The sequence below is a fragment of the Rhea americana genome, unplaced genomic scaffold, assembly GCF_003343005.1.
Source record: "Rhea americana isolate MKP2758 unplaced genomic scaffold, rheAme1 scaffold_19, whole genome shotgun sequence".
Classification (NCBI taxonomy): domain Eukaryota; kingdom Metazoa; phylum Chordata; class Aves; order Rheiformes; family Rheidae; genus Rhea; species Rhea americana.
This window is the reverse complement of record NW_028186038.1, coordinates 5,765,928-5,783,308: the sequence shown is the minus strand read 5'-3', so window position 1 is coordinate 5,783,308 and position 17,381 is coordinate 5,765,928. Positions and strand designations below refer to the sequence as shown.

At 38.6% G+C, this 17,381-nt stretch overlaps 1 protein-coding gene across 1 annotated transcript in view; it reads left to right on the top strand.

Moving 5' to 3' along the window:
• SLC6A11 (solute carrier family 6 member 11) overlaps positions 1 to 17,381 on the top strand; it is a 98,525-nt gene that overhangs the window by 21,225 nt on the left and 59,919 nt on the right. Inside the window, exon 5 of the mRNA XM_085302582.1 lies at positions 10,745 to 10,877. Within this exon, the coding sequence (XP_085158708.1) occupies positions 10,745 to 10,877 (133 nt within the window). The remainder of the gene's footprint in view (positions 1 to 10,744; positions 10,878 to 17,381) is intronic.

Sequence of the window (17,381 nt, the reverse complement as noted above, 5' to 3'; positions counted from 1 at the left end):
ATTCCGTAATCCCTCTAGGCAGTTCATTACAGCATTTAGAATTCTCTTCCTAGAAACTTGTAATGGAAAGGAAGCTTGTTTATTTGTGCATAATACTAGAGTGCATTTGGGTAGGCTGTACCCAAGATGATTTGTTCAATGTATAGAAATTAGAGAATGCTGAAATGCATAAACTGCAATGAGAGACAGAAAGAAAGGTAGGAGTTCAGAAAACACATCTTTTGATGGAAAACTTAAACTCACTTTAACATGTGAATTCCTATGTTAAAGGAATTACTCTCAGGTAATCTCTCTACCTGAGAGAGATTAATACTTCTCTACTGAAATGATGGGAAAACTGTGGAGCATAAATACTCAGATCTGTGTGCTTTTGTACAAGGAGCTAAGTAGCAAGGTTCAAAAGGTAAATACAGAGTAGGTATGAAAAATCTACAGGTATGAAAGGAGCATACCAGAACAGGAAAGAAAGGCCCCTGGACAGCAGCACCACTCCTGCTTAGTGGCTTAAGTTTGTTTTCCCTTTGCTCCCCACAGAATGTGGGCCACAATAAATAGCAAATGCCATCCTGGATGAAGAGACAAGAGGACTAACCTCAAGAGGTCATCTTCTCTGATTTCATCTTCTCTGATCTTTTGTAAAAGAAAAATGTCTTGGAAACTGCTCCAAATATCCCCAGAAAGGGGATACGAAGAGACCTTCCTCAAGTAGATTGAATCTGTTTATCAGGTTCCAAATCATGAAATAATTCACAAGTACCATAGTACTTTCCTTTCAACAATGCTGCGTTGGCAGCAGTTAATCCTGTTTCTGCTCAGGAGTCTGCTACAGCTCTGCACATTGGAATGCTTTAATAAAGACACCCTTTCCTAGAAAAATGCAATGTTCTCCCAGCCCATGGGAAATGTAGTGCTGTGTCCCAAAAGAGTGCACTTGTGGAAGGTGAAGCTGTCAATGTCAGTTACGAAGTTTGGATCAAAAGGTTACTTTTCAGCTGTGAGTAGTCAGAAGTAGCAATTACCTCATAATACATTCTCCCACATCAATTCAAAGGATGAAGGGCCCCTTCTTCCCTTCAGATGTCCTGAACTGCTAAGTTGAAAGTGTTTTAACACATTCACAAACAAATTAACAGTATTTTCAGTAAGTATATAACGCTTTTTGAAATACTTCCCCCAAAGGATTTTATCTTTCCAAGTTTTGCCGGAATACGTAAGTGCAGTAACGTTAGTTGAAAAGGTGGGAGAACAGCAGTAACCACTAGCAATAGTATGTTCCTGGAATGCAGAGACCAAAAAGTCATAGCCTACTATGTAGTTTCTTGCCATGGATCTTGTTTGATCCAGTTTACTCTCAAGTACTTTTAAGTATGTTGAAATCGGTTATGTCTCGGTACTTTCTTCCTCACTCTGTGTTCATCTGTTTTATTCACACTTAGGTTTTGATTCAAGTTAAACTGTAAGCTTTGATTCTAGGACTATCCTGACATCCTGGTCCCTCATGGGGCGTTTCAGATTTGACAATGGAAATTTCTAGCACAGAGAAATTCAAGTTCCAACACTGCAACTGTATCAAAATGCAAACCTAGAATTGTACGAGAGCTACCAAGCATGACGTTCAGTTACGTGTTAGTTTTGTCAGTTATCTACAGTGGCTTCCCTGAGGTTGTCAGTTTGTGTAGTTAGATAACTAGTGCATCTCCTCATCAGAAAAGCATTATTTTGCATTTTGACTTTAATATGACCTGATAATTAGAATTTAAAAACTTGGTGAGATTGCGACTTGTCTCATTGTCTCGTTGTACAATACCACATAGTTTATGCTAATGGATCTTTTGGCTGATGCTGAGGTCCTTGTTCAGGAATAATTTAACTTGCAATGACCATGAAGTGTTCATAACCTGTTCCCACCACAGTCTCCATAAATTACATAATGGGCATAATATTCTCCCTTCTTAGGCTCTGCTTTAGTATCTGCTATTCCAAGTGAAACATCGGTRCAAAGAACCTTCTAGATTTTAATATTCCAGAAAGTCTTAGTCTAGAAGCTGTTTCAAATGCTTGTCACTCCAACCAACAGAGCATCACTTTCAATGTTGATTTTACTGTTCTTGCTTTTTCTGTACCCTTCTCTGCATAAAAAGATGAGAGTGTTAAAGGTGATGTAGAAGACTTGCAGTGGTAGGAGAAGTAGAGGAAGATGTAGTGAAATCTGCAATATGTATTTTCCTGCTTGGCTGTGTGATGGTTATGTAAGGTCATGGCAGCTTTAGTTCAGATAAAAGCTGGACTGCTGAGGAGCAGGAAGCTGTGATCAACTCTATAATCCCATAAATATACCAAACTTGTCTCTTAGATGCAGGAAGAATCATACATTTTTAAATGCTGYCTTTTTTGATTAATTCAAATTAAATAATAAAAGAACAAGGGCAGATAAAAGAGTGTCTGCAGCCAGACTGAACTGAGTCTTTACTAGAACAATTTCAAGTTTGGAATGCTACCTCCTTTCAAAACCTTGCTTTGCTACTACTGTTTCAGTCAGGATCTCAGCAGGCCCCACAGTTAGGGAGAGCAGTGTCTTGACTGTTGAGGAAATCACTGCTAGCCTCCGAGCAACACTTTTCGCACGTACATTCTTTGCATACAGTGTATGTTATAGATTAATTATAAGTTCTGGACTTGTCGCTGCTGGCTTTCTAAGAACATAAAACCTTTGTTCAGCTTGAACAAAGAAAAAACAAAGATCTTACAGCACTTCAAAAGATAAAGATACTCACTTCCTGCAAGCTGATTAGCAYCAAGTGTCTTTTTTAAATGGGAGCAGCCAAGCTAATTGTGTTGGGCATAGAATAGGTTAGAAAAACATCACCCTGCAGACAGCATCCAGAAACTCGTTACTTTTAAAAATCTTCATCTCAGGTCTTCACTGAGAATTGTATCCATAAAATGAAGTTGCCTTTTGATAACACTCTTGTCTGTGGGGTAGATAGTAATAGCATTTATCTGTTGATAATGATAGACGTCACTGACTACTGGAATGGGCTGCTTTGAGAACTGGATATGGACTTAGGTGTGAGTTTAATGCAGATCTATTYGAGCATTGACTGTGCCATATAGTTGACACACATTTCCATCAGGCCCATTGTTTTGCAGTGTGGTGTCAGCGCTGTGGAATTATACCTGAAAGATTTCTGTGTCTCTTTCCCATAATACACATTTCTATCACAACCCTACAAAACAGCCGGATAAAGATGGATAACTCAGTTGGCACATTCATGACTGAAAGCTGAGAAGAGCTTGTTGCTCTGTGCAGAACTGTTGTCGGGAGATGAGTATGGAGATTTACAGTGAGGTTGGGCAGGTGGCATTCATGAGCGTTAGTGACTGGTGTGATGCAGTTCAGCCAGGCAGGTGTATACACATAGTCCAGTGAGGAAGTTGCCACCCTCTCTCAAATACACTTACCAGTCTCCAGAAGCCTTTCCCTGTTGACAGAGGTTTGTCACATAGGAGGTTTAGTTGTGTTGTAGCGACATGATATGATAGACTGTAGCGCAGAGGTGCCTCTGAAAAGAGCTGTGCATGCACCAGAGCAGCAGAAGTGTATCCACAGTACATGTATTTAAAATAAGAAATGACTTGTGCTAAGAATCAATACAAATTAGCCCAGGCAGAGAGCCATGTTAGAATGGCTCTACTGTGTATAGTACCTGAATTAGTTTACATATACCTCCATAGCACTGCCATCTTGCTCTTGTTCATACCTTCCTGTTTTGGAAAAGAAATGCTGTTCAGATACAGGCACASATGTATATAAATGTCATTTGAATGTTTTCTTGTGTTTGGAATTAACAGTGTGTGGCTCAGAGATGCRGAAGTGCAGGATCATTGTGGTTACTAATTTATGTATTATGGCAGTGTCCAGCACATGATAGGCTCTAAGGGAAGCACAGTTCCTATTTAAGAATTTGAAACAGGAAGAATGAAAAGCAGAGTAAAGATAGGAGCAATAGATGCAGCAAGCACAGTTAGGAGCACTTACACAGGTGCTCCTTTCCTGATGCAAAGAGCTGAAGTTTAAAGGAATATATTGAATGAACCTAAATCAGTGGATTTTTTTKGATTCTGTTAGTGGGTTAGAAAACTATTCTATGGGCTTATCCTTTACTATTTAGTTCTAAAGGAGTAAAGAATGCCTGTAGAATACTTGGGGCAACATAATAGATGTGGATGTGGGGAGGTGGGTGTACCTGATGAAATTCATTTTATGCTATCTCCTGAATCTGAGCAAGGATCTAGGTCCTACTGCACTAGACTTATACATGTGAAAAATGAAGAATGATGTTAATAGAAAAACAGGGTTAAATGACTAGAAGGAGAGGGAGAAAAAGAGCTAATAGGTTGCAATGTATTCAGTGATATGTTTGGTTTTGAGAGCGAGGACAAAATGATAAACATGATGGATATTACAACAGGAACATGCGAAATGCCCTGGAGAGTCAAAGCAACAGATGGGAGAGGGGTCTGGCCATTCTGGATTGATTGCTTTGTGATCCAGGTAGCTGATCACTGGTTTATGTTGTTCTCAGTTCTGTTGCTGTCCCAAGAAGCCAGTAAAAAAATGGTTTGACTGAAACCCTAAGGAAATATGTTCCTTATTATTTTTCACTGAGAAGAAAGGTAAATAATAAAGTGTTTCCGACTGACATGGCCCTTATGGTCCAAACTCAAACATTTTGTTTCATTTTTTGATTTTACAGCCTTTGTTCTATTGTTTGCTTCTTCATCTTAAAAAATTAATACTTGTTTTAAAACATAGTATGGCATTTGAAAATAAAAAATTGATTATTTCTAAGCAAAACAATAATTTAATTCCTTAGGCTTCCTTTGCTTGTCTTCAGAGTTTCTCTGGCTGAATCTACTTGTCAAATTCAAACAGAACTTGAGCCAAACTCTCTCCAAACTACATCTCTAAGTCAGTTCACTAGTACTTTCCTCCTCCCCTGCCCGCTCCTAAATAAAGAGAAAGGAAGAAAGGTCCCTTTCTAGGGAGAAAGGTAGCCACCCACCACTTTTTCTCAAGTTACTTATGGATCTTTGTTTTTTTGGTAAGAGATTGATGATGTTATGTCCAGGTTTGCTTTTCCATGAATTACAGTTATAAACTGGAAATAGGAGGTTATTGTGCTTCCTTGCTGAAAGATTTGATATATGCATGTCACAACAAACTATATGGTTTCCATGTTGCCGATATGAACTGCGTAGGTGAATATCRTTCTAACGACAGGCTAACGACATCCCAACGGGCTGATAACACGCTACTTTCTTGTCATGAGGTTGCAAAGATTAGAGTTTGCTCTGGAAAAAATCTTTTTGATATTAGCAGCTGGATTTGTCAAAGCTGTTTTTCCTGGCAAAGCAGAAATCTTACTGGTTAAGATGGTTGATCTGGGAGGCTCTGCAAGGAAGCAGTGGTCCCCAAATGAGGGAAGAAAGTGAGTCATTTATAATTTGAAGCTTTTTGGTCCATCTATTAAGTGAATTAAATGGTTGAAAATCCTTGTAGTAGCTGCAGTCAAAATAGATGACTTTGAAACTATCTACTCCTTGCTGTGTCACCAGGCCACTGTGATGGACTATTCATTCCTAGCATGTTTTTGACTTGGTTATCCATAGCCTGCTCTCTGTACACAGTCATTGGCCTTTTGTTGTCTAGACCCTTTTTAATCATATTACACCAGTTTTGTCCTTTGCTCTCTTGAAAGTAACACTAATATTCCAGGCGAGCTCAGATTTGGAAGGCTTTTTTCCCTTTTGAATGACAGTTTGTAGAAGGGGTCCACCCTTTTCATCCTAAGTCAAATTCAGCATGATGCTGTCTATCAAATTGCATAGAAAAACTTGAATTTTAAGTGTCCATTTCATCAGCCTTTCTCTGTAATTGTGGTTTAGTGATGTTATTTTCAGCTCTAGACTGTAGATAACAAGTTTCATCCTCTTGATTAACRCGTATCTTTCATCAAAAGCTACCTCTTTCCATTTTTTGCAGCATTTTCATGACAGTTCTTTAGATTCTTTGCAGCTCTTTGCTAGCTGATGCCGTTCCACACCAGATCACTTTTCTGTCTAAYTAGATGATATTAGAAGCTTTGCAAAATAAAGCTTGTTAGTGAGCAAGGAGGAAAAGGTAAAGAGGTAGCAATAACTTTTACATTTAGGTAGTCTAACACTTTTCATTACAAAAAGTTCTTGTAACATTTTTCTTTTTTTTTTYTCTCTTTTTTTAGTGAAGAGGTCTTACATCTCCATTTATATTCATTAGAAAGTAAGGAGACAAACCTCAGGCTAGAGATGTGGGTTTTTTTCTGTTAAATTTAGTCCCGCTTCAGCTGCACAAGAACATTTTAACACAGATATTCTAAATAACTGGGCCCCGAGGGCTTCCAGAGCTGCCACAGGAACAGCAGCTGTACCACTTGGAACACATGAAATCCAGAAGTTCTGCAGTAGCTGTATGGCCAGCTTAAGGACTTGGTGATAGTTGGATCTTCCCATTCTCAACAATATTATAGAATCATAGAAGCAGTAAGGTTGGAAGGGACCTCTGGAGATCATCTAGTCCAGCCTCCCTGCTCAGCAGGGTCACCTAGATCATGTTAGACAGGGTTGCATCCGGGCGGGCCTTGAAGATCTCCAGAGAAGGAGACTCCACAACCTCTCTGGGCAACCTGTGCCGGTGCTGTGTCACTCACAGTGAAGAAATTCTCCCTCATGGTCAGGCAGAACTTCCTGTGGTTCAATTTCTGCCCAYTGACTCTTGTCCTGTCACATGGGACAACTGAAAAGAGTTTGTCCCCATCCCCTTGACACCCTCCCTTCAGGTACTTATACACACTGATAAGATTCCCCTCCCCCCTCCCCCCCCCCCTCAGTCTTCTCTTCCCCAGGCTAAAGAGGCCCGGCTCTCACAGCTGTTCCTCATAGGGCAGGTGCTCCAGCCCTCTGATCATCCTCGTAGCCCTATGCTGGACTCTCTCCAGTAGCTCCATGCTACAGAACTGGACACAGTAGCCAAGATGAGGCCTCCCCAGGGCTGAGTAGAGGAGCAGGATCACCTCCTTCAACCTCCTGGTAACAGTCTTCCTAAGGCACCCCAGGAGACCACTGGCCTTCCTGGCCACAAGGGCACATTGCTGGCTCATGGTCAGCTTGTCATCCACCAGCACTCCCAGGTCCTTCTTTGCAGAGCTGCTCTCCAGCAGGTCAGCCCCCAGCTTGTACTGGTGCCTAGGGTTATTCTTCCCTAGGTGCGGGACACTGCCCTTGCCCTTGTTGAACCTCAGGAGGTTCCTCTCTGCCCAGCTCTCCAGCCTGTGCAGGTCTCTCTGGATGGCAGCACAGCCCTCAGGTGTGTCAGCCACTCCTCCCAGCTTGGTGTCATCAGCAAACTTGCTGAGGAGGCACTCTGTCCCCTCATCCAGGTCATTGATGAAAAAGTTGAACAGGATGGTACCCAGTACTGAGCCCTGGGGGACTCCACTAGCCACAGGCCTCCAGCTAGACTCCACGCCACTGATGACGACCCTCTGAGCTCTGCCTTTCAGCCAGTTCTCACTCTACCACACTGTCCACTCCTCTAACCCACACTTCCTGAGCTTATCTAGGAGGATGTTGTGGGAGAGTGTCAAAAGCCTTGCTGAAATCAAGGTACGCAATGTCCACTGCTGTCCCCTCATCTACCCAGCCAGTCATTCCAGCAGAGAAGGCTAGCAGATTGGTTAAGCAGGATTTCCCCTTGGTGAATCCATGCTGGCTACTCCTGATCACCTTTTTTTCCTCCATATGTCTGGAGATGACATCCAGAATGAGCTGTTCCATCCCCTTTCCAGGGAAGGAGGTGAGGCTGACCGGCCTATAATTGCCTGGGTCCTCCTCCTTGCCCTTTTTGAAGACTAGAGTGACATTGGCTTTCTTCCAGTCCTCAGGCACCTCTCCAGCTCTCCAGGACCTTTCAAAGATGATGGAGAGCGGTCTGGCAACAACATCCGCCAGCTCCCTCAGTACCCGTGGGTGCATCCCGTCCGGGCCCATGGATTTGTGGATGTCTAGCCTGCCCAGAAAGTCTCTAATCCTATCCTCCTCAACCAAAGGAAAGTCTTCCCTTCTCCAGACTTTCTCCCTCAYGTCCAGGCTCTGGGATTCCTGGGGGCTGCCCTTAGCAGTGAAGACTGAAGCAAAGRMGGCMTTCAGTAACTCTGCCTTCTCTGCATCCCTTGTCACCAGGGTCCCCACCCCATTCAGTAGCAGGCCCACATTTTCCCTAGTCGTCCTCTTGCTGCTGATGTATTTGAAGCAGCCCTTCCTATTGGCCTTGACATCCCTTGCCAGACTCGGTTCCAGCTGGGCTTTAGCCTTCCTTGCTGCATCTCTACATACTCTGACTGCATTCCTGTAATTCTCCCAAGTAGCCTGTCTCCTCTTCCAAATTCTGTATATTTTGAGCTGCAGCTCACATCTTCAGCCTCCTATTTTTCATCATTAGAGGCAGGTGAAAGAACTCCCCTTCATCCTCCATCTACTGATGTGGAAAATTGAAAGAACTAGATCAGCTCCATCACCTGAAGATAGCACTGAGACATTTTGTCTCTGCAGTCATTGAAAGCAGTAATCTTCCTTGTGACTACTTACACATGGGAAGTCTGCTATTGAAGACCTCATAAGGAAGAGGATGCAGTCCGATGCAAGCATTTTTAAAAACAGCATAGAAGACACTGCAGTAACAGCTAAAAGATACTGAATGTATGTTACTGACTGCTGACACAACCCTAATTCTGCCGCTTGTGAAGAAATACTACAAAAGTAGATGGATAGTCAATATTTGCAGAATAAATTGACTCTGTTCACTGGATGTTTGTGAGCTACCTCCTTTCCGTAACCTGTGTAGCTATTGGGTGGCACAGAGTGCAAGCTAAGATCCCCAGCTGCCTCTCCAACCATCTAGAGAAAGGAGCTKACTATATTCTATTTAGGCATGGTTCTGAGTTACACAATCCTACAGTTTTTATTCCTTGATGCGATTGCCTCAATGACTGGGTCAAACACAAAAGGAAGAATTAAGGTCATATGGATAAATGTAGATTGAACACTTTCTGAGTTAATACTGAACTTGGTAACCTAAATACAGTGTAATTAATTACACAGTCTGTACAAGTATAGTTATACATATATAGTAATTTATACAATTTAAAACTATATGGTAAGTTACACATATATGGTAATCATATATGATTTGTCTTTCTGTATCCAAAATTACCTGTTATCAAAATTATCCAGATGAAGATAAGAAGTGATACTTTGTTTGTAGGGCTTTTAACTATATCACAATACTCATAAACTTCAATTAATTCATCTTCTCAGTGTCTCTGAGAAGCGAGGTAGTGTAAGCCTTGGGTCTCTGAGGCTATTCAAGTAGTATTTAATATGGATTTCAGGGAAAACTTAGGATAATATATGTAAGTTTGAATGTGGGAAAKGTATATGTGAATGTATATTTGTACACACACACATGTGCAAATATATTTGTGGAAATATGTACACAGAATGCCTTGTGACCAGCACTGTAGAGATTTGATTAAGGCAGGTCTGAATGACTGAGAATAGTGTTCTATGTGTAAGATTAGCAAATGACTGTTTGCTTGCTCTAAGTAGGTTAAAGATCACAAGATGTTTCTAAATCTTTATATCTCTGGATTTTAAATCCAYATCAATCTCTGTTTTCTTATATAAATTAAGTCATGCTTTTGTTGCTCTCAGAAATTCAGATTCTTGAAGAAAACTCCTTTAACTCTCCATAGAGTTTCTTTTAGGTTTAAGACTAATTGAAAAGTCACGAGGGAATTAATGAAATCAATGAGTTTACAGGAAGAAATTCTTGGTTTTGCTTTTAACCCCCTTATACAATGCAGCCTGGAGTACTATGGTTTCCTTACAGACTAGTAAAAAATTTACTTTGTAATCTGAGTGTTTATTTAATGTTAAAATTAAAGGGGATGAAAGGACTTTGCAACCCCAGGTAAGAGAATCATTCTTAAGTAAAGAAATTGTTCTCATGATTAAGATGCTGCCCCATGTTTCAGGAGGGTAGAGTTGAAGCCTAGTTTTGCAGACTTCCTTTGTGAATACTGGCAAGTCACTTAATTTCTCTGTTCTCCAATTCCTGTTAACAAAAGTGAAAAAAAAAATGTTTAGTTGTACTCTTTATCTGTCTTGCTTACCAAGTTAGTAAATTCTCTGGGCATAGACTATGAGTTAGGAGGGATGTTAAATGTTAAAAGGTAAAAATACAGTTTAAAACTTAATCACTTGTTACTACAGTGTTTTATTTTGAGCTTATATGATTTCTCTGTTATTGAGACAAACCAAAGTATTTAGAGGTTGTTTTGCTTCTTTCAGTTTTTTTTTTTTTTTTTTTTTCTTTGCTATACTGAATATTTTAAAATCCTTTTGATTATGTCACTGTCCTGGAAAATTCAATATTTCTTCAGTTTTAACTGGATGTAAAACCCGTGAGACTATTCCATTGATTCCTTATGACTCTTCTTTCTTAATATCGTGCATTCTTCATAATCAGTAACTAGAGTTTCTCCCTGGTTGAAGCTGATTTATTTTTATCCCCATGTTTCATATTTATATGTTTTTGTGTTTTATATTTCACTTTGCTTTTTTTTTTTTCTTCTTGTTTTGGCAGACGCAGGGTTCTAGCTATATCTGATGGAATTGAACATATTGGGAATCTTCGCTGGGAACTTGCATTATGCCTTCTCGCCGCTTGGACTATATGCTATTTTTGCATTTGGAAAGGAACAAAGTCAACAGGAAAGGTGAGGTTAAAATTCTGTGTATTTGCTTAAGTATGACTCTTGTGCCCAAAGTCCTGAGTGTTGTCATTTACACTTACTCAAATCTGAATGGTAGAATTTTAAATGTGCCTCATATTGCTGTAAATAACTATACTTTGGAGTATATAAGATAATGTAATTATGAATCAATTTTTTTTTGTTTTTTTTTTTGTTTTTTTGCTTTTGGTAATCTGTTTTTTGTCCAGTGGTGTTATATGAGGCTAATTTAACATACTATAAATTACGAAATTCTGAGCCTTGAAATCAACACTGAGTCAGTTTGGGGTTGAGGGATAGTGTAGTGGTTATCCCATCTGCTTTACACACTGAAGGTCCTGAGTTCAAGCCCTAGTGTAACCACCACTAGGAAATCTTTGGGAGGTTGGACTAGATGATCTCCAGAGGTCCCTTCCAACCTTACTGATTCTGTGGTTTCTGTGCACAAGGTATCTAAAATTTAAATATAATTCTAAATTGAAAGGATTTGAAAATCTCAGTGACACAAGCAAATTACACAGATAATATGCTGAGAAAATTCAGAAATATAAGTAAGAATTCAGAAATAAAAGTATAAAATTCAGAACTATAAGGAAATTATTGTCATTAAATTGTCTACAATTCAAGGAAGAACATCAAAAGCAGGAATAGTGAAAAACCTGAAAGAGACGAAGATGGACAAATTAAGAAAAAAAATCCAGTAATCCCTTGTAGAGTGAATGCCATTGCATACTGAATATCCCAACAGAGAGAGACTATGTTAAGGAATTCATGTGGTGCTTGAGAGGTTGCCCCTAGAGGAGTACAAGACATAATTCTGAGTAGAACRTAAGATTTGTGGGCTAAACAAAGAGTGATGAAAATAGACACCATTCTGGAGAAGCCTCCCCCCAAAAAAGCRCTATTTTCTCTTACTGGAACTAAAGAATTCATGAAATATGTTAGTGGATTGAAACATTTTTGCATTTAATTTTCAGATGTTTATTACTTCCTTAGTTTGGAAGTGCAGCTGCCTTTTTTGCTTCTTTTTATAATAGGCTACATTTATAAATGAAATGTGATTGAAATGAAAAGTTTTTTTTTTTAATWTAGAAAATGTCAAAATGTTTTGGCTTTGTCAGCTACGCATCCTTCTTTCTCTCAAAATTCTGGCTGAAACTATTTGGTGAATTCAGTCTCTATTTGCCAACTGTGTCAGTCAATCTGGAACTGCATTTTTCATCTGAGCATTTGTGCATACAGATTTATGCAGCCCTGCTTTTTGTCAACTCACTGCATGAAAGATGCTGAGAAAAACAGTCTAGAGATGCAAACAAAATAAGAATAGTTTAGAGAGAAGAGAAAAAGACGAGAAGCCAAAAATGTAAGGAAGCAAAAGTGAGATAAAGGAATGACAATACCTATATGTCTTTGAAGTGTACACACCAGGGAGGTACAGAAGTGGTTTTAGAGTTGTCTGAGGAGCTACCACTGGCGGTAAAGAACTGAAACTGAGCAAAAATAACTTTTCCTCTCTGTCAAAAAGAATGTCTGCAGATGGAGATACATTCTTTTGTAAAATAAGTGTGTGTGTACACATGAATGCACACATGYACAGTTGTGCAAAACCAAACAAAGTAGCCTTAGTACAGATCATTTGTTGCCAGGGAGATGCTCAAGTGATCACAGGAAAGGTATATTTTGTATTTCTGTATTTCTGTGGTTTACGTTTAAATTTCTCGTGGTCTTTATATACATAACACACCGGGTTTCTTCAGCTTGCACCATTTCTCCAGAAATACTTACCGCATTTTGGAAGTGATTAAAGTGAAACTGACCTATTTGAGAGACTATTCTGCAGATATTCCACTAGTATGTGGAATAATTTTATTTTATATCAATGTAATTTTGATAACTGCCTTCTTGATGAGGTTAACTGAAACAGCCTGATAAAGAGACTTGTCTTTTTCTTGTCTAGTTGAAAAAAGGTGGTAAACTTTCCGAATATGCAGAAATAACAGATACGCTTGGAACAGAAATGGAAGGGAAAAAAAAAAGAAATTAGTCCCCAGTATAGTGCTTTATAGGTCTCAAGCCGATAAAAAAGGGTGGGGGGAGTCTTGTAGTAGGTAGGTCATCATATATTTACACCATTTAGAATGGTTTGTCATGAGCAGCAGTTCTGCTTCCAAAATCCTGCGGTAGGCTATCCAAGCAGATAGGTAGATTCCAGTGTTCCTCAGGACACACTGCCATCTTCCAACAGTCTGTCTAGGCAGAGGATCCATTTCTTATCAAGGAACATGCAGTACGGATCTTTCATAGGCAATGTTTGTTCTTTCTTATTCCAGTTCTGCTCCTCTGATTGGTAAAGGAAGCTTTTATTAGATGAGTATGCACCATTGCAGTTGGCTTCCAGGAATATATTCTTCTCTGGAAGTAAATAAATGTTATTTTCCAGATTGACTTAAGAATTTTAATATTCTTGCACATCTCTTACTACAGGCAAGGGCCCTGGAAATCTTTGTCATCTCACTGCCTCCCCAGACCAGCTAAGCACATACGTAGTAGTTAAGTGTTGTAGATGCTACAAACAAAAGAAATACTTGGAAATAGAGATGGCAAAGCAGTCCTCTTGACCGCAGTTTCTGTTTCTGATAAAATAGTATTTTGCAGTTCATTTTTGAACTCATCCAGTCATTGTCTTTCACACTAGGTTCAGTTTATTATGTGCTCATTTCCAGGAAATATTTAAGGTGCTGCTAGATTTTTATCATGGTAATATTAAAAATGTTTTTAAACCAGCGCATTGAGTTTACTTGACGCTTTAGTTGGATCGAGTAATTTCAATGTTGTAAGACATTTAATCAAAGTGGAAAACTGCTTAAAGCATTTAACGAAAGTGGAAAACTGCTTGGATTTTTATCACTTTCAGAAACATTTTTGAATGGATATGTCTGTGGGCCGTAAGAGAGAGAGAAGAGGAAAGAGAAAGAGAGGAAGTGGAGAAGTGGAGAGAAAGGGAGAGAGAAACTTACCATGTTCACCTAACTGGTGAAATATTCAAGAGGTTTACTCCTTTCTTTTTACTCTTCATTTTAATGCATAGTGAAAAGAAAAATCCAAGCCTTAACAGCTTTCATAAAATAAAACCAYCATTTTCTGGCTAGCACTAACATAAAACTCGTCTACTCAAATTATGAATATTTAATATTTTTACATATTTATTAAAGCTAACATAAAGCTTAAACCCACAAGAAGCATTTGTGACAGATGTTTCAACCTTTTCCCGGCACTATTTTTCAGTTGTCATTTTCTCACCATTTTATTATCCCATTTTGAAGGTGTTATATCCAGATAGTTTCAGGCAACTCTCACAGCTTTCAGGGGAAACATATCTGTGTCCTGTCTGAGATTCTGTTCTATTAAAGATTGACTTGTAGACGTACTTGAAGTAATTTGTATACTGACTTTCATATTTACTATATAGCAGATGCACGAAAGGCAGGCTCTTTGAATAAGAAACTTGATCAAAAACGAAAGGAGAAAAGTACGACAATGTGATGTGTTATGTATATATTGCATCTTGCTAAGCTTGATGTCGCTTGACAGCCATCTTGTTCAGAAGTATTTTCAGCAGCTAGCATCAAATGTTTTCAAAGATGTTTCCAAGAACTCTGTAGAAGGCTGATGAAGGTTAATTTGCAAACAYAGTAGGTATCATCCTACTGTCTGAATGTTAGGGCTTAGTTTAGTATCTTATCTTTGCAGAATGATTATGATTATTGATTATAGAAATTCTAGATATTTCTATAATGGATATACATACATAGTTGATAAGTCTTGTTAATTTTTTGATTTTTTTTGTGCAACATTCATGAAATCTTGAATGAAATAGGGAAAAACAGCTCCTTTTTTTAGATTTTGGCTTTCCATCCCTTAATTTGAGTAAGAAACTGCTTGCTTTACGTTTTGATAAAAGAGACATCAGAAGATCTCTGTTTTTTCTATAAACATTGCTGAAGCACATAATCCTAATTTTGCCAATTTTGATTTGATGGGAGTTTTTTTGGATAATGATCACTCCTCTGAGCTAACAGCAAGTCCTCGCTCATAGCGAGTTCTACACAGTTTCTTTTGAAATGAGATTGTTAGACTTACTCAAAGGCATTACACATCTGTGTCAGAATCATCAGTCCACTACTTTTCTGTTGAAGCATTTTGTTTACTTTTTGAATGCATCACCACATCTCTATCTGGAGCAGATATTATTAATTTATAACTGCGCAAAGTATATAGAATTACAGAATCACAAGATTATTCTGGTTGGAAGGGACCTTGGGAAGTCTATTGTCCAGACATTTCTCATGGAGTTTCAGGATCATCTGAAAGAAGAATAAATCTTGCAAGAGTCTATTCTTAAATTTTTTCTAAGAACTAATACAAGTATCACAGAGATAATTTCAGTAGTCACTGAATATTGTTCACTGTCTCCCTGATCTTTGGATCCTATCCTGCTCTTTGTATTGAGTTCCCTGAAGTTCATCATCTTCCTCATCTCACTTTATGCCTTCTCTCTACTTGATATACTTTAAAACTACATTAGAGGGACAGGCTAATGAAAACAGAGGCTGATGCTGAAAAATAAAATCAGGAGTGTTATACTGTCCCAAGGACATGCAGAAAGCATCAACGCTTAAAAGTATCAAGTGTCTACAAAACATTCTAGAGAAGTAAACCCAGAACAAAGTCCCAGTTCTGCTTATCACTTCCTGCCTCCTTTCAGTCTGTTGATACTCCATTACCTATAGCCCAGAATGCGCTGCTGAAATCTACTAATATGCTTGCAACTTATGGCTATTTCATGTATATGAACTACTCTTTCAACATGAGTTGTCTAAGGTACTTGATTAAAGAGTCATGAAAGTCAAGCTATGAAAGAATAGAATGATGATTATGCAATATTTCCTCATGAAATATTTACGAGTTTTCCCCTAATTTATCACTGGATAGCACTAAAAAGGATGCAGTTTGTTTAAGAAAATCATTTGCAATTCATTGTAATCATTGTAAGTGATTAAGAATGACCTTCAAAACCTTATTAGTGARGTAACTAGCACGTTAGCATAAAGATGTGAGACCTGAATTCTTTGTCACCTTTATTATTCATTAAATTATTTGAAAAGCTGTAAAAAACAAAGCAAAGCAGACAACTTTCTTGTCCTAAAGGAGCAGCAGTACTGTTCTACCTACCGAGATTCGGGGTTGAATGTGTATAGATGATGGCATAATTTGTTATTAAGCTGACGAGTTTTTTTTTCTGTTTGCTATGTATGTGCATAATATCTCTAATGTGTAATGTACTCCATAGTTCTTTTGAACTTAATGGTTCTGACTGAAGCTGCCTTACTCTAAATGATATACTTGGCAAACCTGGTTGAATCCCATACAGACTCCCCAATTTCTCCTAGTCTGAGTGCTTTATTTATGCTTTACATGTACAGCTTAGTTAGGATTCTTATAAAGGTTTATGATGCTTTTCATAGCCTTGGTAAATATGATGGTCTTAAGCTTGATTTTTGTGAAATTCATTTGTAACTGCCTGGTTGTTTTCTTTCCCAATGTTGAGCTGTCCCTTACTACTTAGTTCCACTGATTAGTTTGATCTGGTCAGTTGGACACAGTGAAGGGCCATGTAAGAGTGATTTGTCAAGAAACTCTGTGTAAGTCCATATTAATGCTATATGTTAAAAAGTCAGAGGTTGGAGAAAACAGTAATGTATGGTCAGTTTGCATGGGACATCTTGATGTAGACCAATTAACAATAATAGAAAAATGGCTTAGCAGGTTTTGGTGTTGTTGGTAGTCTATGGATGTGATGGGCAAGAAAGGATCATACCATTTATAAAGGGAGAAAAAACACRGCCAAAAAATTGTGCTGAAACAAATCATGCTAAATTGTGCTAAGTTAGTATTGTGCTGAAATTAGTAAGGTTTAACTAAAGTTGGAGAGCCCTGTTTGTTTGCCATGTAGCACTTCTGGAAAGCTTTTATCCTAGGCTGCAGTTATGATGGGCCTGAACAGCTCAATACAGAATAGATGTCTGAACTCTTGAGAGCTTATTCCAAGACAGCAAACCCCACACTATGCATTGCTGTAAAAAAACAGAGCTGCAATTCCACTTAAATATTGGCTGTATTTTCTCTTCTTGTCAAGGAGAATCTGAGAATTTGTTAAGCAGTTTAAAATGCAAAATGTAAGCTGTCAGGCTCTGACTGGCTGAGTGTAATGTCATCTCCCACTACTGAACTCAAGTTTCTTCTTTAAAGAAGTTTCTTCTTTACTTCTCTTTTTTCCTCCCTCCTAATGCATTTATGCTACTGGGGAGTGTAGCATGATCTATGGATGTTTCGTCTCTTCAAATAACTTTATTATCCAGGTTGGAAACAATAGAGGACATAGTACTAAAAAGTGATTTTTTTACTTTCTTTTTGCTGACTCTTTATATT